This window comes from Panulirus ornatus, chromosome 7 (assembly GCF_036320965.1).
Source record: "Panulirus ornatus isolate Po-2019 chromosome 7, ASM3632096v1, whole genome shotgun sequence".
NCBI lineage: Eukaryota > Metazoa > Arthropoda > Malacostraca > Decapoda > Palinuridae > Panulirus > Panulirus ornatus.
The window spans coordinates 31,296,532-31,324,455 of record NC_092230.1 but is presented as its reverse complement, the minus strand read 5'-3'; the positions used below and the strand labels follow the sequence as shown (position 1 = coordinate 31,324,455).

General features: G+C 41.3%; 1 protein-coding gene across 2 annotated transcripts in view; it reads right to left on the bottom strand.

The window, feature by feature from the left end:
• asrij (OCIA domain-containing protein asrij) overlaps positions 1-27,924 on the bottom strand; it is a 78,941-nt gene that overhangs the window by 25,545 nt on the left and 25,472 nt on the right. For both annotated transcript variants that reach the window (XM_071663427.1, XM_071663428.1), the window contains exon 4: positions 2,183-2,331. In XM_071663427.1, coding sequence (XP_071519528.1) covers positions 2,183-2,331 — 149 coding nt within the window. The remainder of the gene's footprint in view (positions 1-2,182; positions 2,332-27,924) is intronic.

Genomic DNA, 27,924 nt, shown 5'->3' with positions numbered 1-27,924 from the left:
GCCCAAACCATTTCAAAACACCCTCTTCTGCTCTCTCAACCACGCTCTTTTTATTTCCACACATCTCTCTTACCCTTACGTTACTTACTCGATCAAACCACCTCACACCACACATTGTCCTCAAACATCTCATTTCCAGCACATCCATCCTCCTGCGCACAACTCTATCCATAGCCCACGCCTCGCAACCATACAACATTGTTGGAACCACTATTCCTTCAAACATACCCATTTTTGCTTTCCGAGATAATGTTCTCGACTTCCACACATTTTTCAAGGCTCCCAAAATTTTCGCCCCCTCCCCCACCCTATGATCCACTTCCGCTTCCATGGTTCCATCCGCTGACAGATCCACTCCCAGATATCTAAAACACTTCACTTCCTCCAGTTTTTCTCCATTCAAACTCACCTCCCAATTGACTTGACCCTCAACCCTACTGTACCTAATAACCTTGCTCTTATTCACATTTACTCTTAACTTTCTTCTTCCACACACTTTACCAAACTCAGTCACCAGCTTCTGCAGTTTCTCACATGAATCAGCCACCAGCGCTGTATCATCAGCGAACAACAACTGACTCACTTCCCAAGCTCTCTCATCCCCAACAGACTTCATACTTGCCCCTCTTTCCAGGACTCTTGCATTTACCTCCCTAACAACCCCATCCATAAACAAATTAAACAACCATGGAGACATCACACACCCCTGCCGCAAACCTACATTCACTGAGAACCAATCACTTTCCTCTCTTCCTACACGTACACATGCCTTACATCCTCGATAAAAACTTTTCACTGCTTCTAACAACTTGCCTCCCACACCATATATTCTTAATACCTTCCACAGAGCATCTCTATCAACTCTATCATATGCCTTCTCCAGATCCATAAATGCTACATACAAATCCATTTGCTTTTCTAAGTATTTCTCACATACATTCTTCAAAGCAAACACCTGATCCACACATCCTCTACCACTTCTGAAACCGCACTGCTCTTCCCCAATCTGATGCTCTGTACATGCCTTCACCCTCTCAATCAATACCCTCCCATATAATTTACCAGGAATACTCAACAAACTTATACCTCTGTAATTTGAGCACTCACTCTTATCCCCTTTGCCTTTGTACAATGGCATATATATATTTTTTTTTTTTTTTTATACTTTGTCGCTGTCTCCCGCGTTTGCGAGGTAGCGCAAGGAAACAGACGAAAGAAATGGCCCAACCCACCCCCATACACATGTATATACATACGTCCACACACGCAAATATACATACCTACACAGCTTTCCATGGTTTACCCCAGACGCTTCACATGCCTTGATTCAATCCACTGACAGCACGTCAACCTGGTATACCACATCGCTCCAATTCACTCTATCTTTGATGCATACAAAAAGTGTCATGATCCCTGTAATTTTCTTAAGTGAAATACAGGTTGTACCTCTAATCCGGTACTACCTTGGCCCACCAGTGATGCTACTACGTTTGTGAATCAAGAACCATTGCAACACAAACCTCGCCAGGTGGTAGAGTGTCCCGCAGTGTATCGAGACAGACTTCCCCAGAACTTTTTTAAAGGGGAAGTAAGTGTTTATAGTTGTGTTACTGGAGTGGTAGTTTTCATACATGGTGCTTTGACAAGAAAATAGTGAAATTGGAAAAAATGTAGCTTAGACATTGAAGCTTATTGATACAGTGGTCAAATTGATGAGAACTACTACTGACGTTTGTGTAAATAAATTATACATTTCCTTTTTCCATAGCCAGAGGTTGAACCATTATGTGACATCCATTTTTTTCATTTCATTTCAAGCTAGAAGTTTCAGTTTTCTAAATTGTTTCTTACATTTTTCATATGTATATATATGTATGTGTGTGTGTGTGTATATGTGTATGTGTGTGTGTGTGTGTATATATATATATATATATATATTATCCCTGGGGATAGGGGTGAAAGAATACTTCCCACGCATTCCTCGCATGTCGTAGAAAGCGACTAGAGGGGACAGGAGTGGGGGGCCAGAAATCCTCCCCTCGTATTTTTTTTAACTTTCTAAAATGGGAAACAGATATATATATATATATATATATATATATATATATATATATATATATATATATATATATATATATATATACACACAAAGGTTCATATAATAATTATAATAAGTTCTTACATTCAGTAACTCCACGCTCATAATCATCTAAACCCTCATTATGGTCACGCAGATCTGGCCTGTGGTCATCAAAGATGGGTTCCTGTGAATCAGAGGTACCCAACTCATTGGATGGAAATCCAACTGAGAATCCTGGCTCTACACCAAGCCTGAAATATTACAAGTTGAATTAAAGACAAAAATATTATGAAAAAGCCCACTTCATTAAACTATTGATAATCTTATAACCTTGAATTTCAAAATTATTGCCATGGTCCCAGATCATGGAGAGGAACCTAAGCCAAGCCATAAGGGTTCAACCTAACCTCTCAGACTGACATTTACCAAGGCTTCCAAACCTAAATGAAACAATGATACAAAGTAAGAATTTATGTTTAGTATGTTGCAAAATGGTTTCCATCCCCACCCAGAACCACAGAATTTTGCACTAAATCTTATCACAGTCTAGAAGAGGCTATGTTCTTGTCAAGACAACTCTATTCTGATGATCCCAATAGGTTTATGTCTGGTGGGGTGGTGTATAAAGTTGGTTTGTTACAGCAGTTGTTTAATGTTCATCGGATAATTTCAGTGAGTATGTTCTGTCATAGTTCTTTTTATTGGGATGAGGAGGCATCTTCACTTCCTCCAGGTCCTTCCAATTCAAACTCACACTCACCATCCTGTCTCACCCACAACTAGACCTCATTACCATACTTCTGTTCATATCAACTCCTAACTTCATCTCATAGTCTGTCCCATGCTCACATACCAGCTTCAGGAGCTGTGTTTTCTGCACACAGCAAAGGATCACCTCCCAGGCCTCCCCATCATACTTTACTGAAGATCCAACCCAAATTTCAAAACCCTTGCATTTACCTACCTTATCATTCCATCCATAATTGATTAAACAGCCATGGTGCCATCACACATCCCTAATAATGATCCACCTTTGCCTGGAACCACTCAAACTCCTTGCTTTCTATCTACACAAAACACCTCTCTTCTAGCATAAACCCCTCATTTCATGGAGTATCTTTCCTCCCATACCATATATTCAAAGTAGTTTCCCTACCATATGCTTTCTCCATGTTCAGAAACGCTACATACAAATTCCTCTCTTCCTCCAAGTATTTCTCAAACAAATATTTCAGTACAAGCACCTGGTTCACACTTCCTCAACCACTCATGAAGCCTTAATGCTCCCTGCCAACCCCAACTAAATGTTCTGTGCATGCCATCATCCTTTCAATTACTATTCTCCCATACACCTTACTAAGAATATTCATAAAATTCATACATATGTATTTCAAGCTTTCAGTTCTGTTCCCCTTGCCTTCATATAAGGCACAACATGTACATTTTGTCAGTTGTTGGGCACCTTATCTTGGACTATACAAACATAGAATAGCCTGACTAACCAATAAACAACAGTCACTTACTTCCTTGAAAAACTCAGTTGCAGCCCCATCCACTCCTAATTCCTTGCCATGCTTCATCATATGCAGGGATTCTACTATCTCCTTTCATTTCCCTAATCCATTCACCAGGACTCTCTTGCACCATATATCATCTCAACCAAGACACAGCAAATCTGCTCACTTATCATTTAACACATTTAAAAGTACTATAAAATGCTAACCATCTCTTTTTCACCCCTTCTTTCCCTGTTATCACTTCCCCTTTAGCTACTCTAACTATCACTCCTATTTGTTCTCCTTACACTATTCACCTTCCAAAACATGTCCATATTCTTCCTTAAGTTCACTGATAATCTCCCTGTCTCTCATTCACCCTCATTTTCAACTTCAATACCTTTCTCATATCACCTGGCACTTTCTCTTGTACATCTCCAAATCACACACCCCTTCACTGCAAGTACCATCCAAACATCTCTCTTTTCTCTTTCCTTTGCAATATAACTACCTCAACCCCACCATCCATTAACTTTTCTCAAATGCCTACCCAACACCTTCCACATACCACATACTTCATGCACACATGTAAATATTTCCCTAAATATCTTCCACTCCTTACCCACTCCTCATTTCATATATTCTCACCATATGCCACTTTTCACTCAAACTCTCTAGGTATCTCTGTACACAAGCCTATTTTTCAAGCTCAATCACTTTCACCACTTCTTTCATGCACGTCATTTCCTCTTTACCTAAAACCACTATACACTTTCCCACTTGCCTCCACCAAGAAATGATCATAAACCCAGTCTGCTGCCTCCACCAAGAAATTATTAAACATTCAGTCTGCTGCCCCTCTCAGCTTGTATGTTCACATCTAACAATCTATCCTTTGCACATCTGTAAATCAGCAAATACTACCATAAGGCCTGGTGATCCCAAACTTTGCCCACTAATGTAGACTTTTCTATTAACCTTTTTCAAACAAAGTATTTCCCAACATCAACTTTTTTCAGCTCAAAAGTTAACAAACTTTTCCCCATTTACATTTACTCCAGGTACACTCCCCTCCTCAGTTATCACCAAATCTGCTACATCACACACTCTTACATTCAGATCCCCTACCAACTCGATTTGATAACTTGCATCAAAATTAACAAAGCACTCATTCATCACCTATCACAAAGCACCCATTTCTTTTTCACTCCTGTCAGTACTGGATATATAAGCCATGACAATCACCCATCTCTTGTAGCCTTCACTCATTCTCATCCACATCAACCTTGAACTCAATTCCTTACATTCTTTAACAGATTCCTACAGCTGAATATAAATCAAAAGTGTAATCTCTTCCTTTGCTCTAGTTCTGACAATAACCTCTGACTTCATCCACAATCCTTTTCAAATCATTTTACCCCAGCTCCAAAAAATTTCACTCAAACTCCAGAACATCCAGGTACCATTATACAATGAACCAGTGCAGTGATGTAACTATTTTCAGTATGAGTCATCCAAACAGCAACTACACCTTAAGGGTGGTGTCTGGGTGGAAGTCAAGCAGACCCAACATGTGGTCACCAATGTAGGAAGGTTGCATATTTACAAGCTCCTGACCCAAATTTCTCACAGCCTAACCTTTTTCTAGCATACCCTCATACTTTTGAAGGTAAAAGCCTTCCAGATGGGAAGAAAAGGTAAAAGAGCTATATCCCAATCCCATGCTCTAAACACAAAGATGTGCGCAGACAAAAAGGACAGCTGGCCTGAATTGATACAGCAAAACAAGCTGGTAACAATCCTATGAATAGAATATGCTGCATATAGCTCATTTCCTTAGTTAGTTTAAGTTTTAGAACAACATGGAAGGCTCTAGAATAATTATCAATTGAATATACATTTATTGAAGTTGACAATTTAGCCTTCTTCCTGGGTAACAAATGGGATTTCAATATATGTATTAATTTCATTCCTTGGTGCTAAAATAATGCAATACCTTCAGAGCATATTTGACAATAAAGTTTCTTATTATACTAGGGAAAGACAGTAACAATAAATGTTTAAGCCCACTGCCTATCTAAAGCTCAAAGAACTGTTTTATGAATGAATAATTAATAATGATTAAATACTGATCTTGCAACAGTCTCCTAATAGTGACGAAATTAATTTAGAGTATGAATGTCATATATTTTTTAAACCTAATTGAACAGATATTGATATTTACAAAATGATCCCCTGTCATCTATTACTTTTTTTTAACCTTTTAAAAGGGCATTGATTCTACGAGGCTTTCACATACATTTGTCATTTGACTTGATAATTAAATACTGATTTTGCAATAATCTGCTAAAAGTAATTGAATAAATTTTAAGCATGAATGCCATTAATGGAAACTTGAATTTAAACGCAATTGTACAGATTTACTAGCATTTACTATATGATCTCCTGTTGTCTAATACTTCCTCTAAACTTTGAAGCATTGATTCTGCCAGGCTTTCACATATATTTATCATTTCCCGTTTCGGCTGCAAGTTTTTCCAAATAAGCACAGCATGAGATGTCAAGTTGCTTTTACTTAACACATCTTGCATACCCAGCGCAGTCTTCAGATGTCTTCACCCTACAGCCCGCTCTGGGCCCATACCTACATAGCCCCTCACAGCCTGGCTGATATGGTACACTTTGCAGTTACTTGTCCAGTGCATTCTTGAACTTCTCTACTGTGCATGGCATCCTGATTCTGATAGTAGCCAGCAAGGTGTTGAAGAGTCTTGGGCCCCATATGCTCTTATTGTGCATATCGCACTTTGCATTTCAGAGGTAGTATTTTCACTTTTGATTTTTTGATTTCACAAAGCCTTCCACACCTTGTTGTGCCAGTAGGATGTTATTTCTGATTATAAGTTGGAAACCATACCTTCTAGGATTTTCTACGTACAGATGATATACCTCTCCTGTCTGCACTCTAGGAAGTATGGCCTCAGAGATTTCAGCTGTTCCCAATAACCTAGGTCCTTTCCCACATTAATATGAGTTGTGAAAGACCTTGGAACACTTTCTAATTCTGCAATGTCACCTGCCTTGTAGACTGATGTTAGGACAAAACAATATTCAATCTATGAAAGAATTAGCACTCTGAATAATATCAACATTGCTGTCTCTTCTCATCTTGAAGGTCTGTAAGAGCCTTCCTGCCATACTTCTGCATGAGACAACCATTGTTCTGTTGTGTTCGCTAAAGGTCATTGACATTATAACTCTTAGGTCTTTCAAATTATTTGAATAGTTTATGAGAGCACCTTTGTTTGTCTAATATTCTATGTTGTTTTCTAATTCTTCATTTTTCCCATACCACAGGTCTTGGAACATCTCCATTGAAAAGCATATTGTCTTGGTTGCACAGTGTTCTCTCTTTTTGTGCATATCACACTTTGCATCTGTACTTCAGATGCAGTATTTTACAAAGCCTTCCATGCCTTGTTATTTCGGATTATAAGTTGGAAACCATACCTTCTAGGATTTTCCAGGTACAGATAATATACCTCTCCCATCTGCACTCTAGTAAGTATAGCCTCAGAGATCTCCGCTGTTCCCAATAATCTAGGTTCTTTCCCACATTAACATGGGTTGTGAAAGTCCTTGGAACATTTCTAATTCTGCAATGTTGCCTGCCTTGTAGGTTGATGTTAGGACACAACAATATTCAATCTATGAAAGAATTAGCACTGAATAATATCAACATTGCTGTCTCTTCTTGTCTTGAAGGTCTACAAGATCCTTCCTGCCATACTTCTGCATGAAGCAACCATTGTTTTGTTGTGTTCGCTAAAGGTCATTGACATTATAACTCTAAGGTCTTTCAAGTTATTCAAATGGTTTATGAGCACACCTGTGTCTGTCTGATATTGTGTTGTTTTTGATTTCTTCATTTTTCCCATACCACAGGACTTGGAACATCTCCATTGAAAAGCATATTCTCTTAGTTGCCCAGTTAAAGACTCTGTAGATTGTTCACTTCCATGAATTCTTCCAGCTTGCCTCAGGATTCTTTCAAAGATTTTTATGATATGCGATATTAGAGCTAATAGTTGATAGTTTTTTGGCCTGACTTGCTTCCATCTTTATGGAATGGGGCCATGTGAGTCGGTTTCAAGCTCTTAGGAATGACGCCAAAATCTAGACTTTTTCTTCAGAGTTCATTAAGTGCACATGCTAAAAGTTTCTTGCATTTCTTCAAGAAGACTGAATACAAAGAGTCCAGGCTTGGGGCTGAGTGCATGGGCATGCTCTCAATGCCCTCTCAAAATCTTGTGTTGAAGTGGTGATATCTGATATCAGTCAGTTTCAGACTGTGTTGAAATGAGTCCAAGCCTGGGGCTGAGAGCATGGGCATGTTCTCAATGGCCCTCTTGAAATCTTGTGATGAAGTGGTGATATCTGCTATGTGTACACCTGGGGAATTGTTCTTCAGAAGGAAGTCTGCTGGGTCATTTATCTTTAATGTGGTTTTTGGCTTCCTGAATTTAAGTATTTGGGAACTATCTTGTAAGGAAAGAGCAGAATAAGTACAACTGAATAATTAATGATAAAGGTATAAGAATGGAAGAGAAAAAAAGGATTTAGGGACAGCACAGTCCTCCTGACCTGTGCTGCCAAAACATGGACACAAGATGAGTGACAAAGTTCAAGAATCCAGACTGTGAAAATGAGTTATTTGAGAGGAGCATGCAGTATAGATGGAATGAAGAAAATAATGGGGATGAATGAGAGATTTGGTATGTCAAGGAATGTAGAGGGAATGAATTGCAGGACGGTAGACCAGGTGAACCACAATATTTTGCGGTAGAAAGAAAGCAACATGGGGAGTTTATAAGGAGAATGTATAACAATATGATTAAAAGGCTTGGTGTGTAAGGAAAACCAACTTTGACAAGACAAAATGGTGAAAGAGCACTGGGGGGAGAGAAATGGGCAAAGAAAGCTAGGAATTTTGTATGTAAGGGGAAGTATGTAGAGACAGGTATGTGAGTAAACTCTTGCCAAGGCCTTTCCAGTTATGGGAGGCATCACAGATATAGATAGATAAATACCAATTGATTTTGCCCTTTTAGTTTCACTCATCTGGCAGTCATTTGTAAAAATACTGTCCTCTGTTTTAAGTGGTCTAATGGAGTTTGTGGTCCTGTATTTTTATTACACTGAAAAAAGTATTTTGGGTTATTTCTTGTCACTAATGGCTTTAACTTCTTTTTCTTGTGTTTCATATGACATATTTACTTTATGGTCTACGTCCTATAATTCACTTGATAGGTCTTCTTTCTTTTTCCAGTGAGCTGTGGCCTCTTCAGTAGGTCTGCAATTCTTTTTTGCTTCCCGTAAAGTGCTCACCTTTCTTGTTCTAACCTAGACCTCTTGTGCTTTCTTCTTGCTGGCACATGTCCACTGCATGTTTGGACTAGCAAAGTGGTCATGTCATTTATGCATTCCTCCTCTGTTTTGGTACTTTCGAGGTTTCCCAATGTGTCACAGACGTCACTTTGATCACATCTTCCCACTTTATCTATTTACTATTAAAACTTCTAAATTACAGAAAATACCTCTGTTAAGTGTTCTGCATTGGCAGTTTACCCTCCAAACTTGTTTTTACTTTGATGACAATGTCATGAAAGTATATGGTGTCTGAGATAGTAAAGTCACACGTTACTTGTAATGTTATTTCCTCTGGTTGAATTTGTTAACCATTTGCTGAGGGAGAACTTTTCACATAGTCTGAATAATTCTTTTTTTGCAGGTGTTCACCTGAGCTCCTTCCAGTGTTGGCATTTTCAACTATGAAGTTATTCAATGTGTGGTAAGTTGAAGTCTCTTATTACAAGTAAATTAGGGGCTAGGTTTCCAAAAACACTCAAGACACGATTCAATATTTCATATTTGTTCCATAAATTCTTGAGATTCTGCATCTGGTGGTCTATAAATCAAGTGCTTCTACGACATCATTTCAGTTCAGAAGTTCAGTTTTTATAAGAGTAACTAATATTTACAGTCCAACTCCTCTACAAGATCTAGGTCTGCTGCATCTGCACAAGTTGTAATTTGGGATACATCCCTCACTATTCATATGGTCTTTAGTTTGAATTTTAGTAAAGGCTGCAAATACTGCATTTGATTTGTTTGGCAAGCCACTTGTAAATGGAATTCTATTTGTTTTATGTGACTTAAGTCCCTGTATGTTCATAAATGAAGGACGTTACATGACTTGACTATGATTTTTTTTTTGGGGTGGGGTCCCACTTCTTCGTCATACATGCCCACAAATTCAAGTTGGGATTCAAATGATTTTGTTGGCCCATTGATGCAAACGATGGTGACATGTTGTTGGAACCAGAGTCTTACAATGAAGGCACTGTGCACAGTGATGTTCACAGCAATGTAAAGTAGACTGGTAAAGGGTGAGGTATTAGCAGTGCCCAAACAAAGGGTATCATAAGCTCTTCTTCGTCATATATGCCCACAAATTCAAGTTGGAATTCAAGTGATTTTGTTGGCCCATGGATGCAAGCGATGCTGATATTTTGTTGGAACCAGAGTCTTACAATGAAGGCACTGTGCACAGTGGAGATGTTCACAGCAATGTAAAGTAGACTGGTAGCAGGTGAGGTATTAGCAGTGCCCAAACAAAGGGTATCATAAACTCTTCAAGAATTTCAATATACTGGGCTTTGCCTAAGCATTCATCAATGACTACATGTTCTCCAGGACCATTTGTGGCCATCCAACCCAAGAATCCTATTGCATTTCTGCATATGGAAGACTAGATGTCTGCATATTTATACCTTGACAGAGAGAAAAGTGGTGAGTGGCTGGTATCAATCAAAAAGAAGAAAAAATATTTAGGGGTATATACATGTGTTATCCCTGGGGATAGGGGAGAAAGAATACTTCCCACGTATTCCCTGCGTGTTGTAGAAGGCGACTAAACGAGAAGGGGGGGGGGAGGCTGGAAATCCTCCCCCTCTTGTTTTTCTTTTTCTTAATTTTCCAAAAGAAGCAACAGAGAATGGGGCCAGGTGAGAATGTTCCCTCAGGGGTCCAGTCCTCCGTTCTTGGCACTGCCTCGCTAACGTGGGAAGTGGCGAATGGTATGAAAGAAGGAAATATATATATATATATATATATTATATGGCAAATTATATGGGAGGGTATTGATTGAGAGGGTGAAGGCATGTACAGAGCATCAGATTGGGGAAGAGCAGTGTGGTTTCAGAAGTGGTAGAGGATGTGTGGATCAGGTGTTTGCTTTGAAGAATGTATGTGAGAAATACTTAGAAAAGCAAATGGATTTGTATGTAGCATTTATGGATCTGGAGAAGGCATATGATAGAGTTGATAGAGATGCTCTGTGGAAGGTATTAAGAATATATGGCGTGGGAGGCAAGTTGTTAGAAGCAGTGAAAAGTTTTTATTGAGGATGTAAGGCATGTGTACGTGTAGGAAGAGAGGAAAGTGATTGGTTCTCAGTGAATGTAGGTTTGCGGCAGGGGTGTGTGATGTCTCCATGGTTGTTTAATTTGTTTATGGATGGGGTTGTTAGGGAGGTGAATGCAAGAGTTTTGGAAAGAGGGGCAAGTATGAAGTCTGTTGGGGATGAGAGAGCTTGGGAAGTGAGTCAGTTGTTGTTCGCTGATGATACAGCGCTGGTGGCTGATTCATGTGAGAAACTGCAGAAGCTGGTGACTGAGTTTGGTAAAGTGTGTGAAAGAAGAAAGTTTAGAGTAAATGTGAATAAGAGCAAGGTTATTAGGTACAGTAGGGTTGAGGGTCAAGTCAATTGGGAGGTGAGTTTGAATGGAGAAAAACTGGAGGAAGTGAAGTGTTTTAGATATCTGGGAGTGGATCTGGCAGCGGATGGAAACATGGAAGCAGAAGTGGATCATAGGGTGGGGGAGGGGGCGAAAATTCTGGGAGCCTTGAAGAATGTGTGGAAGTCGAGAACATTATCTCGGAAAGCAAAAATGGGTATGTTTGAAGGAATAGTGGTTCCAACAATGTTGTATGGTTGCGAGGCGTGGACTATGGATAGAGTTGTGCGCAGGAGGATGGATGTGCTGGAAATGAGATGTTTGAGGACAATGTGTGGTGTGAGGTGGTTTGATCGAGTAAGTAACGTAAGGGTAAGAGAGATGTGTGGAAATAAAAAGAGCGTGGTTGAGAGAGCAGAAGAGGGTGTTTTGAAATGGTTTGGTCACATGGAGAGAATGAGTGAGGAAAGATTGACCAAGAGGATATATGTGTCAGAGGTGGAGGGAACGAGGAGAAGAGGGAGACCAAATTGGAGGTGGAAAGATGGAGTGAAAAAGATTTTGTGTGATCAGGGCCTGAACATGCAGGAGGGTGAAAGGAGGGCAAGGAATAGAGTGAATTGGAGCGATGTGGTATACCGGGGTTGACGTGCTGTCAGTGGATTGAATCAAGGCATGTGAAGCATCTGGGGTAAACCATAGAAAGCTGTGTAGGTATGTATATTTGCGTGTGTGGAAGTATGTATATACATGTGTATGGGGATGGGTTGGGCCATTTCTTTCGTCTGTTTCCTTGCACTACCTCGCAAACGCGGGAGACAGCGACAAAGCAAAAAAAAAAAAATATATATATATTCATTTTTATCTATTATATATTTATTATACTTTGTCGCTGTCTCCCGCATTTGTGAGGTAGCGCAAGGAAACAGACGAAAGAAATGGCCCCCCCCCCCATGCACATGTATATACATACGTCCACACACGCAAATATACATACCTACACAGCTTTCCATGGTTTACCCCAGACGCTTCACATGCCTTGATTCAATCCACTGACAGCACGTCAACCCCGGTATACCACATCGCTCCAATTCACTCTATTCCTTGCCCTCCTTTCACCCTCCTGCATGTTCAGGCCCCGATCACACAAAATCTTTTTCACTCCATCTTTCCACCTCCAATTTGGTCTCCCTCTTCTCCTTGTTCCCTCCACCTCCGACACATATATCTTCTTGGTCAATCTTTCCTCACTCATCCTCTCCATGTGCCCAAACCACTTCAAAACACCCTCTTCTGCTCTCTCAACCAAGCTCTTTTCATTTCCACACATCTCTCTTACCCTTACGTTACTCACTCGATCAAACCACCTCACACACACATTGTCCTCAAACATCTCATTTCCAGCACATCCATCCTCCTGCGCACAACTCTATCCATAGCCCACGCCTCGCAACCATACAACATTGTTGGAACCACTATTCCTTCAAACATACCCATTTTTGCTTTCCGAGATAATGTTCTCGACTTCCACACATTCTTCAAGGCCCCCAGAATTTTCGCCCCCTCCCCCACCCTATGATCCACTTCCGCTTCCATGGTTCCATCCGCTGCCAGATCCACTCCCAGATATCTAAAACACTTCACTTCCTCCAGTTTTTCTCCATTCAAACTCACCTCCCAATTGACTTGACCCTCAACCCTACTGTACCTAATAACCTTGCTCTTATTCACATTTACTCTTAACTTTCTTCTTCCACACACTTTTCCAAACTCAGTCACCAGCTTCTGCAGTTTCTCACATGAATCAGCCACCAGCGCTGTATCATCAGCGAACAACAACTGACTCACTTCCCAAGCTCTCTCATCCCCAACAGACTTCATACTTGCCCCTCTTTCCAAAACTCTTGCATTTACCTCCCTAACAATCCCATCCATAAACAAATTAAACAACCATGGAGACATCACACACCCCTGCCGCAAACCTACATTCACTGAGAACCAATCACTTTCCTCTCTTCCTACACGTACACATGCCTTACATCCTCGATAAAAACTTTTCACTGCTTCTAACAACTTTCCTCCCACACCATATATTCTTAATACCTTCCACAGAGCATCTCTATCAACTCTATCATATGCCTTCTCCAGATCCATAAATGCTACATACAAATCCATTTGCTTTTCTAAGTATTTCTCACATACATTCTTCAAAGCAAACACCTGATCCACACATCCTCTACCACTTCTGAAACCACACTGCTCTTCCCCAATCTGATGCTCTGTACATGCCTTCACCCTCTCAATCAATACCCTCCCATATAATTTACCAGGAATACTCAACAAACTTATACCTCTGTAATTTGAGCACTCACTCTTATCCCCTTTGCCTTTGTACAATGGCACTATGCACGCATTCCGCCAATCCTCAGACACCTCACCATGAGTCATACATACATTAAATAACCCTACCAACCAGTCAACAATACAGTCACCCCCTTTTTTAATAAATTCCACTGCAATACCATCCAAACCTGCTGCCTTGCCGGCTTTCATCTTCCGCAAAGCTTTCACTACCTCTTCTCTGTTTACCAAATCATTTTCCCTAACCCTCTCACTTTGCACACCACCTCGACCAAAACACCCTATATCTGCCACTCTATCATCAAACACATTCAACAAACCTTCAAAATACTCACTCCATCTCCTTCTCACATCACCACTACTTGTTTTCACCTCCCCATTTGCGCCCTTCACTGAAGTTCCCATTTGCTCCCTTGTCTTACGCACTTTATTTACCTCCTTCCAGAACATCTTTTTATTCTCCCTAAAATTTAATGATACTCTCTCACCCCAACTCTCATTTGCCCTCTTTTTCACCTCTTGCACCTTTCTCTTGACCTCCTGTCTCTTTCTTTTATACATCTCCCACTCAATTGCATTTTTTCCCTGCAAAAATCGTCCAAATGCCTCTCTCTTCTCTTTCACTAATACTCTTACTTCTTCATCCCACCACTCACTACCCTTTCTAATCAACCCACCTCCCACTCTTCTCATGCCACAAGCATCTTTTGCGCAATCCATCACTGATTCCCTAAATATATCCCATTCCTCCCCCACTCCCCTTACTTCCATTGTTCTCACCTTTTTCCATTCTGTACTCAGTCTCTCCTGGTACTTCCTCACACAGGTCTCCTTCTCAAGCTCACTTACTCTCACCACCCTCTTCACCCCAACATTCACTCTTCTTTTCTGAAAACCCATACAAATCTTCACCTTAGCCTCCACAAGATAATGATCAGACATCCCTCCAGTTGCACCTCTCAGCACATTAACATCCAAAAGTCTCTCTTTCGCACGCCTGTCAATTAACACGTAATCCAATAACGCTCTCTGGCCATCTCTCCTACTTACATAAGTATACTTATGTATATCTCGCTTTTTAAACCAGGTATTCCCAATCATCAGTCCTTTTTCAGCACATAAATCTACAAGCTCTTCACCATTTCCATTTACAACACTGAACACCCCATGTATACCAATTATTCCCTCAACTGCCACATCACTCACCTTTGCATTCAAATCACCCATCACTATGACCCGGTCTCGTGCATCAAAACCACTAACACACTCATTCAGCTGCTCCCAAAACACTTGCCTCTCTTGATCTTTCTTCTCATGCCCAGGTGCATATGCACCAATAATCACCCACCTCTCTCCATCAACTTTCAGTTTTACCCATATTAATCGAGAATTTACTTTCTTACACTCTATCACATACTCCCACAACTCCTGTTTCAGGAGTATTGCTACTCCTTCCCTTGCTCTTGTCCTCTCACTAACCCCTGACTTTACTCCCCAGACATTCCCAAACCACTCTTCCCCTTTACCCTTGAGCTTCGTTTCACTCAGAGCCAAAACATCCAGGTTCCTTTCCTCAAACATACTACCTATCTCTCCTTTTTTCACATCTTGGTTACATCCACACACATTTAGGCACCCCACTCTGAGCCTTCGAGGAGGATGAGCACTCCCCGCGTGACTCCTTCTTCTGTTTCCCATTTTAGAAAGTTAATACAAGGAGGGGAGGATTTCTGGCCCCCCGCTCCCGTCCCCTCTAGTCGCTTTCCACGACACGCGAGGAATACGTGGGAAGTATTCTTTCACCCCTATCCCCAGGGATAATATACATATATATATACATATACACATACACACACATACACATACATACGCACATATACACACACGCACACATACATGTATATACATATGAGAAATGTAAGAAACAATTTAGAAAACTGAAACTTCTAGCTTGAAATGAATGAAAAAAAAAAGCAGACTGAGCCTTTGAGGGAATATCCTCACTTAGCCCCCTTCTCTGCTCCCCTTTTGGAAATTTAAGAAAATGAGATGGAAGGATTTCCAGCCCCCTGCTTCCTCCCCTTTTAGTCGCCTTCTACGACATGCAGGGAAAATGTGGGAAGTATTCTATCTCTCCTATCCCCAGGGATATATATATATCTTTCATACTATTCGCCATTGCTCGTGTTAGCGAGGTAGCGTTAAGAACAGAGGACTGGGCCTTTTGAGGGAACATCCTCACCTGGCCCCCTTCTCTGTTCCTTGTTTTGGAAAATTGAAAAAGAAATGAGAGGGGAGGATTTCCAGCCCCATGTATATTTTATTATACTTTTTCGCTGTCTCCTGCGCTAGCAAGGTAGCGCGTGATTCCTTCTTCTGTTTCCCCTTTTAGAAAGTTAGAATACAAGGGGAGGGTTTCTAGCCCCCTCTCCCGTCCCCTTTAGTCGCCTTCTACAACACGTGAGGAATGCATGGGAAGTATTCTTTCTCCCCTATCCCCAGGGATAATATATATATATATTTATACTATTCGCCATTTCCCGCATTAGCGAGGTAGTGTTAAGAACAGAGGACTGGGCCTTTGAGGTAATACATTCACCTGGCCCCCTTCTCTGTTCCTTCTTTTGGAAAATTAAAAAAAAGATTGAGAGGGGAGGATTTCCAGCCACACGCTCCCTCCCCTTTTAGTTGCCTTCTACAACACACAGGGAATACGTGGGAAGTATTCTTTCTCCCCTATCCCCACATATATTATGCCCCGCATGCAGGGGGAGAGGGGTGCCACTTCATGTGTGGCGGGGCGGCGACAGGAATGGATGAAGGCAGCAAGTATGAATGTGTACATGTGTATATATGTATATCTGTGTATGTATATGTATGTATACGTTGAAATGTATAGGTATGTATATGTGCGTGTGTGAATGTTTATGTTTATACATGTATATGTGGGTGGGTTGGGCCATTCTTTCATCTGTTTCCTTGCTTTACCTCACTAATGCAGGAGACAGTGACAGGTATGATAATGATAAACAAAAAAGATATATATTATTATTTATTTTTTTATTATACTTTGTCACTGTCTCCCGCATTTGCGAGGTAGCACAAGGAAACAAACAAAAGAAATGGCCTAACCCCCCCATACACATGTATATACATACGTCCACACACGCAAATATACATACCTACACAGCTTTCCATGGTTTACCCCAGATGCTTCACATGCCTTGATTCAATCCACTGACAGCACGTCAACCCCGGTATACCACATCACTCCAATTCACTCTATTCCTTGCCCTCCTTTCACCCTCCTGCATGTTCAGGCCCCGATCACACAAAATCTTTTTCACTCCATATATATATATATATATATTTTTTTTTTTTTTTTTATACTTTGTCGCTTTCTCCCGCGTTTGCAAGGTAGCGCAAGGAAACAGACGAAAGAAATGGCCCAAACCCCCCCATACACATGTATATACATACGTCCACACACGCAAATATACATACCTACACAGCCTTCCATGGTTTACCCCAGACGCTTCACATGCCTTGATTCAATCCACTGACAGCACGTCAACCCCAGTATACCACATCGCTCCAATTCACTCTATTCCTTGCCCTTCTTTCACCCTCCTGCATGTTCAGGCCCCGATCACACAAAATCTTTTTCACTCCATCTTTCCACCTCCAATTTGGTCTCCCTCTTCTCCTCGTTCCCTCCACCTCCGACACATATATCCTCTTGGTCAATCTTTCCTCACTCATCCTCTCCATGTGCCCAAACCACTTCAAAACACCCTCTTCTGCTCTCTCAACCACGCTCTTTTTATTTCCACACATCTCTCTTACCCTTACGTTACTTACTCGATCAAACCACCTCACACCACACATTGTCCTCAAACATCTCATTTCCAGCACATCCATCCTCCTGTGCACAACTCTATCCATAGCCCACGCCTCGCAACCATACAACATTGTTGGAACCACTATTCCTTCAAACATACCCATTTTTGCTTTCCGAGATAATGTTCTCGACTTCCACACATTCTTCAAGGCCCCCAGAATTTTCGCCCCCTCCCCCACCCTATGATCCACTTCCGCTTCCATGGTTCCATCCGCTGCCAGATCCACTCCCAGATATCTAAAACACTTCACTTCCTCCAGTTTTTCTCCATTCAAACTCACCTCCCAATTGACTTGACCCTCAACCCTACTGTACCTAATAACCTTGCTCTTATTCACATTTACTCTTAACTTTCTTCTTCCACACACTTTACCAAACTCAGTCACCAGCTTCTGCAGTTTCTCACATGAATCAGCCACCAGCGCTGTATCATCAGCGAACAACAACTGACTCACTTCCCAAGCTCTCTCATCCCCAACAGACTTCATACTTGCCCCTCTTTCCAAAACTCTTGCATTCACCTCCCTAACAACCCCATCCATAAACAAATTAAACAACCATGGAGACATCACACACCCCTGCCGCAAACCTACATTCACTGAGAACCAATCACTTTCCTCTCTTCCTACACGTACACATGCCTTACAACCTCGATAAAAACTTTTCACTGCTTCTAACAACTTGCCTCCCACACCATATATTCTTAATACCTTCCACAGAGCATCTCTATCAACTCTATCATATGCCTTCTCCAGATCCATAAATGCTACATACAAATCCATTTACTTTTCTACGTATTTCTCACATACATTCTTCAAAGCAAACACCTGATCCACACATCCTCTACCACTTCTGAAACCACACTATATATATATATATATATATATATATATATATATATATATATATATATTTTTTTTTTGCTTTGTGGTCTCCCGCGTTTGCGAGGTAGCGCAAGGAAACAGACGAAGGAAATGGCCCAACCCACCCCCATACACATGTATATACATACGTCCACACACGCAAATATACATACCTACACAGCTTTCCATGGTTTACCCCAGACGCTTCACATGCCCTGATTCAGTCCACTGACAGCACATCAACCCCGGTATACCGCATCGATCCAATTCACTCTATTCCTTGCCCTCCTTTCACCCTCCTGCATGTTCAGGCCCCAATCACACAAAATATTTTTCACTCCATCTTTCCACCTCCAATTTGCTCTCCCACTTCTCCTCGTTCCCTCCACCTCCGACACATATATCCTCTTGGTCAATCTTTCCTCACTCATTCTCTCCATGTGCCCATACCATTTCAAAACACCCTCTTCTGCTCTCTCAACCACGCTCTTTTTATTTCCACACATCTCTCTTACCCTTACGTTACTTACTTGATCAAACCACCTCACACCACACATTGTCCTCAAACATCTCATTTCCAGCACATCCATCCTCCTGCGCACAACTCTATCCATAGCCCACGCCTCGCAACCATACAACATTGTTGGAACCACTATTCCTTCAAACATACCCATTTTTGCTTTCCGAGATAATGTTCTCGACTTCCACACATTCTTCAAGGCTCCCAGGATTTTCGCCCCCTCCCCCACCCTATGATCAGATTGGGGAAGAGCAGTGTGGTTTCAGAAGTGGTAGAGGATGTGTGGATCAGGTGTTTGCTTTGAAGAATGTATGTGAGAAATACTTAGAAAAGCAAATGGATTTGTATGTAGCATTTATGGATCTGGAGAAGGAATATGATAGAGTTGATAGAGATGCTCTGTGGAAGGTATCAAGAATATATGGTGTGGGAGGCAAGTTGTTAGAAGCAGAGAAAAGTTTTTATCGAGGATGTAAGGCATGTGTACGTGTAGGAAGAGAGGAAAGTGATTGGTTCTCAGTGAATGTAGGTTTGCGGCAGGGGTGTGTGATGTCTCCATGGTTGTTTGTTTAATTTGTTTATGGATGGGGTTGTTAGGGAGGTAAATGCAAGAGTTTTGGAAAGAGGGGCAAGTATTAAGTCTGTTGGGGATGAGAGAGCTTGGGAAGTGAGTCAGTTGTTGTTTGCTGATGATACAGTGCTGGTGGCTGATTCATGTGAGAAACTGCAGAAGCTGGTGACTGAGTTTGGTAAAGTGTGTGAAAGAAGAAAGTTAAGAGTAAATGTGAATAAGAGCAAGGTTATTAGGTACAGTAGGGTTGAGGGTCAAGTCAATTGGGAGGTAAGTTTGAATGGAGAAAAACTGGAGGAAGAAAAGTGTTTTAGATATCTAGGAGTGGATCTGGCAGCGGATGGAACCATGGAAGCGGAAGTGGATATATATATATATATATATATATATATATATATATATATATATATATATATATATATATGTATATATATATATATATATATATATATATATATATATATATATATATATATATATATATATATTACAGAGGTATAAGTTTGTTGAGTATTCCTGGTAAATTATATGGGAGGGTATTGATTGAGAGGGTGAAGGCATGTACAGAGCATCAGATTGGGGAAGAGCAGTGTGGTTTCAGAAGTGGTAGAGGATGTGTGGATCAGGTGTTTGCTTTGAAGAATGTATTTGAGAAATACCTAGAAAAGGAAATGGATTTGTATGTAGCATTTATGGATCTGGAGAAGGCATATGATAGAGTCGATAGAGATGCTCTGTGGAAGGTATTAAGAATATATGGTGTGGGAGGAAAGTTGTTAGAAGCAGTGAAAAGTTTTTATCGAGGATGTAAGGCATGTGTACGTGTAGGAAGAGAGGAAAGTGATTGGTTCTCAGTGAATGTAGGTTTGCGGCAGGGGTGTGTGATGTCTCCATGGTTGTTTAATTTGTTTATGGATGGGGTTGTTAGGGAGGTAAATGCAAGAGTTTTAGAAAGAGGGGCAAGTATGAAGTCTGTTGGGGATGAGAGAGCTTGGGAAGTGAGTCAGTTGTTGTTCGCTGATGACACAGCGCTGGTGGCTGATTCATGTGTGAAACTGCAGAAGCTGGTGACTGAGTTTGGTAAAGTGTGTGGAAGAAGAAAGTTAAGAGTAAATGTGAATAAGAGCAAGGTTATTAGGTACAGTAGGGTTGAGGGTCAAGTCAATTGGGAGGTGAGTTTGAATGGAGAAAAACTGGAGGAAGTGAAGTGTTTTAGATATCTGGGAGTGGATCTGGCAGCGGATGGAACCATGGAAGCGGAAGTGGATCATAGGGTGGGGGAGGGGGCGAAAATTCTGGGGGCCTTGAAGAATGTGTGGAAGTCGAGAACATTATCTCGGAAAGCAAAAATGGGTATGTTTGAAGGAATAGTGGTTCCAACAATGTTGTATGGTTGCGAGGCGTGGGCTATGGATAGAGTTCTGCGCAGGAGGATGGATGTGCTGGAAATGAGATGTTTGAGGACAATGTGTGGTGTGAGGTGGTTTGATCGAGTGAGTAACGTAAGGGTAAGAGAGATGTGTGGAAATAAAAAGAGCGTGGTTGAGAGAGCAGAAGAGGGTGTTTTGAAGTGGTTTGGGCACATGGAGAGGATGAGTGAGGAAAGATTGACCAAGAGGATATATGTGTCGGAGTTGGAGGGAACAAGGAGAAGAGGGAGACCAAGTTGGAGGTGGAAGGATGGAGTGAAAAAGATTTTGTGTGATCGGGGCCTGAACATGCAGGAGGGTGAAAGGAGGGCAAGGAATAGAGTGAATTGGAGCGATGTGGTATACCGGGGCTGACGTGCTGTCAGTGGATTGAATCAAGGCATGTGAAGCGTCTGGGGTAAACCATGGAAAGCTGTGTAGGTATGTATATTTGCGTGTGTGGACGTATGTATATAAAAAAAAAAAAAAAAAATATATTTTATTTTTATTCATTTTGCTTTGTCGCTGTCTCCCGCGTTTGCGAGGTAGCGCAAGGAAACAGATGAAAGAAATGGCCCAACCCACCCCCATACACATGTATATACATACACGTCCACACACGCAAATATACATACCTATACATCTCAATGTACACATATATATATACACACACAGACACATACATATATACCCATGCACACAATTCACACTGTCTGCCTTTATTCATTTCCATCGCCACCTCGCCACACATGGAATACCATCCCCCTCCCCCCTCATGTGTACAAGGTAGCGCTAGGAAAAGACAACAAAGGCCACATTCGTTCACACTCAGTCTCTAGCTGTCATGTAATAATGCCCGAAACCACAGCTCCCTTTCCACATCCAGGCCCCACACAACTTTCCATGGTTTACCCCAGACGCTTCACATGCCCTGGTTCAATCCATTGACAGCACGTCGACCCCGGTATGCCACATCGTTCCAATTCACTCTATTCCTTGCATGCCTTTCACCCTCCTGCATGTTCAGGCCCAGATCACTCAAAATCTTTTTCATTCCATCTTTCCACCTCCAATTTGGTCTCCCACTTCTCCTTGTTCCCTCCACCTCTGACACATATATCCTCTTGGTCAATCTTTCCTCATTCATTCTCTCCATGTGACCAAACCATTTCAAAACACCCTCTTCTGCTCTCTCAACCACACTCTTTTTATTTCCACACATCTCTCTTACCCTTACATTACTTACTCGATCAACCCACCTCACACCACATATTGTCCTCAAACATCTCATTTCCAGCACCTCCACCCTCCTGCGCACAACTCTATCCATAGCCCACGCCTCGCAGCCATACAGCATTGTTGGAAGCACTATTCCTTCAAACATACCCATTTTTGCTTTCTGAGATAATGTTCTCGACTTCCACACATTCTTCAAGGCTCCCAGAATTTTCGCCCCCTCCCCCACCCTATGATTCACTTCCGCTTCCATGGTTCCATCCGCTGCCAAATCCCCTCCCAGATATCTAAAACACTTCACTTCCTCCAGTTTTTCTCCATTCAAACTTACCTCCCAATTGACTTGACTCTCAACCCTACTGTGCCTAATAACCTTGCTCTTATTCGCATTTACTCTAAACTTTCTTCTTTCACACACTCACCAAACTCAGTCACCAGCTTCTGCAGTTTCTCACATTAATCAGCCACCAGCGCTGTATCATCAGCGAACAACAACTGACTCACTTCCCAAGCTCTCTCATCCACAACAGACTGCATACTTGCCCCTCTTTCCAAAACTCTTGCATTCACCTCCCTAACAACCCATCCATAAACAAATTAAACAACCATGGAGAAATCACACACCCCTGTCACAAACCTACATTCACTAAGAACCAATCACTTTCCTCTCTTCCTACACGTACACATGCCTTACATCCTCGACAGAAACTTTTCACTGCTTCTAACAACTTGCCTCCCACACCATATATTCTTAATACCTTCCACAGAGCAACTCTATCATATGCCTTCTCCAGATCCATAAATGCTACATACAAATCCATTTGCTTTTCTAAGTATTTCTCACATACATTCTTCAAAGCAAGTTTTTATCGAGGATGTAAGGCATGTGTACATGTAGGAAGAGAGGAAAGTGATTGGGTTTCAGTGAATGTTGGTTTGCGGCAAGGGTGTGTGATGTCTCCATCGTTGTATAATTTGCTTATGGATGGGGTTTTTAGGGAGGTGAATGCAAGAGTTTTGGAAAGAGGGGCAAGTATGCAGTCTGTTGTGGATGAGAGACCTAGGGAAAAGAGTCAGTTGTTGTCCACTGATGATACAGCACTGGTGGCTGATTCGGGTGAGAAACTGCAGAAGCTGGTGACTGAGTTTGGTAAAGTGTCTGAAAGAAAGCTGAGAGTAAATGTGAATAAGAGCAAGGTTATTAGGTACAGTAGGGTTGAGAGACAAGTCAACTGGGGGGTAAGTTTGAATGGAGAAAAACTGGAGGAAGTGAAGTGTTTTAGATAGCTGGGAGTGGATTTGGCAGCGGATGGAACCATCGAAGCGGAAGTGAATCATAGGGTGGGGGAGGGGCCGAAAGTTCTGGGAACATTGAAGAATGTGTGGAATTCCAGAACGTTATCTTTGAAAGCAAAAATGGGTATGTTTGAAGGAATAGTGGTTCCAACAATGTTATATGGTTGTGAAGTGTGGGCTATAGATAGAGTCGTGCGGAGGAGGGTGGATGTGCTGGAAATGACATGTTTGAGGACAATATGTGGTGTAAGGTGGTTTGATCAAGTAATGAAAGGGTAAGAAAGATGTGTGGTAATAAAAAGAGTGTGATTGAAAGAGCAGAAGAGGGTGTTTTGAAATGGTTTGGTTACATGGAGAGAATGAGTGAGGAAAGATTGACAAAGAGGATATATGTTTCAGAGGTGAAGGGAACGAGGAGAAGTGGGAGACCAAATTGGAGGTGGAAAGATAGTGAAGAAGATTTTGAGTGATCAGGTCCTGAACATGCAGGAGGGTGAAAGGCATGCAAGGAATAGAGTGATTGGGAACGATGTGGTATACCAGGGTTGACGTGATGTCAATGGATTGAACCAAGGCATGTGAAGCATCTGGGGTAAACCATGGAAAGTTGTGTGGGGCCTGGATGTGGAAAGGGAGCTGTGGTTTCGGTGCATTAAATATGACAGCTAGAGATTGAGTGTGAATGAATGTGGCCTTTATTGTCTTTTCCTAGCGCTACCTCGTACACATGCGGGGGGAGGGGGTTGTTATTTCATGTGTGGCGAGGTGGCGATGGGAATGAATAAAGGCAGACAGTATGAATTATGTACATGTGTATATATGTATATGTCTGTGTGTGTATATATATGTATACGTAGAGATGTATAGGTATGTATATTTGCGTGTGTGGATGTGTATGTATATACATGTGTGTGTGGGTGGGTTGGGCCATTCTTTCATCTGTTTCCTTGCACTACCTCGCTAACGCGAGAGACAGCAACAAAGTAAAAATATATATATATATCCCTGGGGATAGGGGAGAAAGAATACTTCCCACGTATTCCCTGCGTGTCGTAGAAGGCGACTAAAAGGGGAGGGAGCGGGTGGCTGGAAATCCTCCCCTTTCTTGTTTTTTTTTTTTAATTTTCCAAAGAAGGAACAGAGAAGGGGGTCAGGCGAGGATATTCCCTCTAAGGCCCAGTTCTCTGTTCTTAACGCTACCTCGCTAAAGCGGGAAATGGCAAATAGTATGAAAAAAAAAAAAAAAAAAAAAAAAAATATATATATATATATATATATATATATATATATATATATATATATATATATATATATTTTTTTTTTTTTCTTTTTTTTCTTGCTTTGTCGCTGTCTCCCACGTTTGCGAGGTAGCGCAAGGAAACAGACGAAAGAAATGGCCCAACCACCCCCATACACATGTATATACATACGTCCACACACGCAAATATACATACCTACACAGCTTTCCATGGTTTACCCCAGACGCTTCACATGCCCCGATTCAATCCACTGACAGCACGTCAACCCCGGTATACCACATCGCTCCAATTCACTCTATTCCTTGCCCTCCTTTCACCCTCCTGCATTTTCAGGCCCCGATCACACAAAATCTTTTTCACTCCATCTTTCCACCTCCAATTTGGTCTCCCTCTTCTCCTCGTTCCCTCCACCTCCGACACATATATCCTCTTGGTCAATCTTTCCTCACTCATTCTCTCCATGTGCCCAAACCATTTCAAAACACCCTCTTCTGCTCTCTCAACCACGCTCTTTTTATTTCCACACATCTCTCTTACCCTTACGTTACTTACTCGATCAAACCACCTCACACCACACATTGTCCTCAAACATCTCATTTCCAGCATATCCATCCTCCTGCGCACAACTCTATCCATAGCCCACGCCTCGCAACCATACAACATTGTTGGAACCACTATTCCTTCAAACATACCCATTTTTGCTTTCTGAGATAATGTTCTCGACTTCCACACATTCTTCAAGGCTCCCAGAATTTTCTAAAATGGGATATATATATATATATATATATATATATATATATATATATATATATATATATATATATCCTGGGGATAGGGATGCATATATATATATATATATATATATATATATATATATATATATATATATATATATATTTATATTTTTTTTTTTCATACTATTCGCCATTTCCCGCGATAGTGAGGTAGCATTAAGAACAGAGGACTGGGCCTTTGAGGGAATACCCTCACCTGGCCCCCTTCTCTGTTCCTTCTTTTGGGAAAAAAAAAAAAAACGAGAGGGGAGGATTTCCAGCCCCCCGCTCCCTTCCCTCTTAGTCGCCTTCTACGACATGCAGGGAATACGTGGGAAGTATTCTTTCTCCCCTATCCCCAGAGATAATATATATATATATATATATATATATATATATATATATATATATATATATATATATATATAGATATATATATATATATATATATATATATATATATATATATATATATATATATAGATGTTTTGGCTCTGAGTGAAACGAAGCTCAAGGGTAAAGGGGAAGAGTGGTTTGGGAATGTCTTGGGAGTAAAGTCAGGGGTTAGTGAGAGGACAAGAGCAAGGGAAGGAGTAGCACTACTCCTGAAACAGGAATGGTGGGAGTATGTGATAGAGTGTAAGAAAGTAAACTCTAGATTGATATGGGTAAAACTGAAAGTGGATGGAGAGAGATGGGTGATTATTGGTGCATATGCACCTGGGCATGAGAAGAAAGATCATGAGAGGCAAGTGTTTTGGGAGCAGCTGAATGAGTGTGTTAGTGGTTTTGATACACAAGACCGGGTTATAGTGATGGGTGATTTAAATGCAAAGGTGAGTAATGTGGCAGTTGAGGAAATAATTGGTATACATGGGGTGTTCAGAGTTGCAAAGGGAAATGGTGATGAGTTTGTAGATTTATGTGCTGAAAAAGGACTGGTGATGGGCAATACCTGGTTCAAAAAGAGAGATATACATAAGTATATGTATGTAAGTTGGAGAGATGGCCAGAGAGTGTTATTGGATTACGTGTTAATTGATAGGCGCGCAAGAGAGACTTTTGCATGTTAATGTGCTGAGAGGTGCAACTGGAGGGATGTCTGATCATTATCTTGTGGAGGCGAAGGTGAAGATTTGTAGAGGTTTTCAGAAAATAAGAGAGAATGTTGGGGTAAAGAGAGTGGTGAGAGTAAGTGAGCTTGGGAAGGAGACCTGTGTGAGGAAGTACCAGGAGAGACTGAGTACAGAATGGAAAAAGGTGAGAACAATGGAAGTAAGGGGAGTGGAGGAGGAATGGGATGTATTTAGGGAAGCAATTATGACTTGTGCAAAAGATGGTTGTGGCATGAGAAGCGTTTGAGGTGGGCAGATTAGAAAGGGTAGTGAGTGGTGGGATGAAGAAGTAAGATTATTAGTGAAAGAGAAGAGAGAGGCATTTGGACAATTTTTGCAGGGAAATATTGCAAGTGAGTGGGAGATGTATAAAAGAAAGAGGTAGGAGGTCAAGAGAAACGTGCAAGAGGTGAAAAAGAGGGCAAATGAGAGTTGGGGTGAGAGAGTATCATTAAATTTTAGGGAGAATAAAAAGATGTTTTGGAAGGAGGTAAATAACGTGCGTAAAATATGGGAACAAATGGGAATTTCAGTGAAGGGGGCTAATGGGGAAGTGATAACAAGTAGTGGTGATGTGAGAAGGAGATGGAGTGAGGATTTTGAAGGTTTGTTGAATGTTTTTGATGATACAGAGAGTAGCAGATATAGGGTGTTTTGGTCGAGGTGGTGTGCAAAGTGAGAGGGTTAGGGAAAATGATTTGGTAAACACAGAAGAGGTAGTAAAAGCTTTGCGGAAGATGAAAGCCGGCAAGGCAGCGGGTTTGGATGGTATTGCAGTGGGATTTATCAAAAAAGGGGGTGACTGTACTGTTGACTGGTTGGTAAGGTTATTTAATGTATGTATGACTCATGGTGAGGTGCCTGAGGATTGGCGGAATGCTTGCATAGTGCCATTGTACAAAGTACAAAGGCAAAGGGGATGAGAGTGAGTGCTCAAATTACAGAGGTTTAAGTTTGTTGAGTATTCCTGGTAAATTATATGGGAGGGTATTGATTGCGAGGGTAAAGGCATGTACAGAGCATCAGATTGGGGAAGAGCAGTGTGGTTTCAGAAGTGGTAGAGGATGTGTGGATCAGGTGTTTGCTTTGGAGAATGTATGTGAGAAATACTTAGAAAAGCAAATGGATTTGTATGTAGCATTTATGGATCTGGAGAAGGCATATGATAGAGTTGATAGAGATGCTCTGTGGAAGGTATTAAGAATATATGGTGTGGGAGGCAAGTTGTTAGAAGCAGTGAAAAGT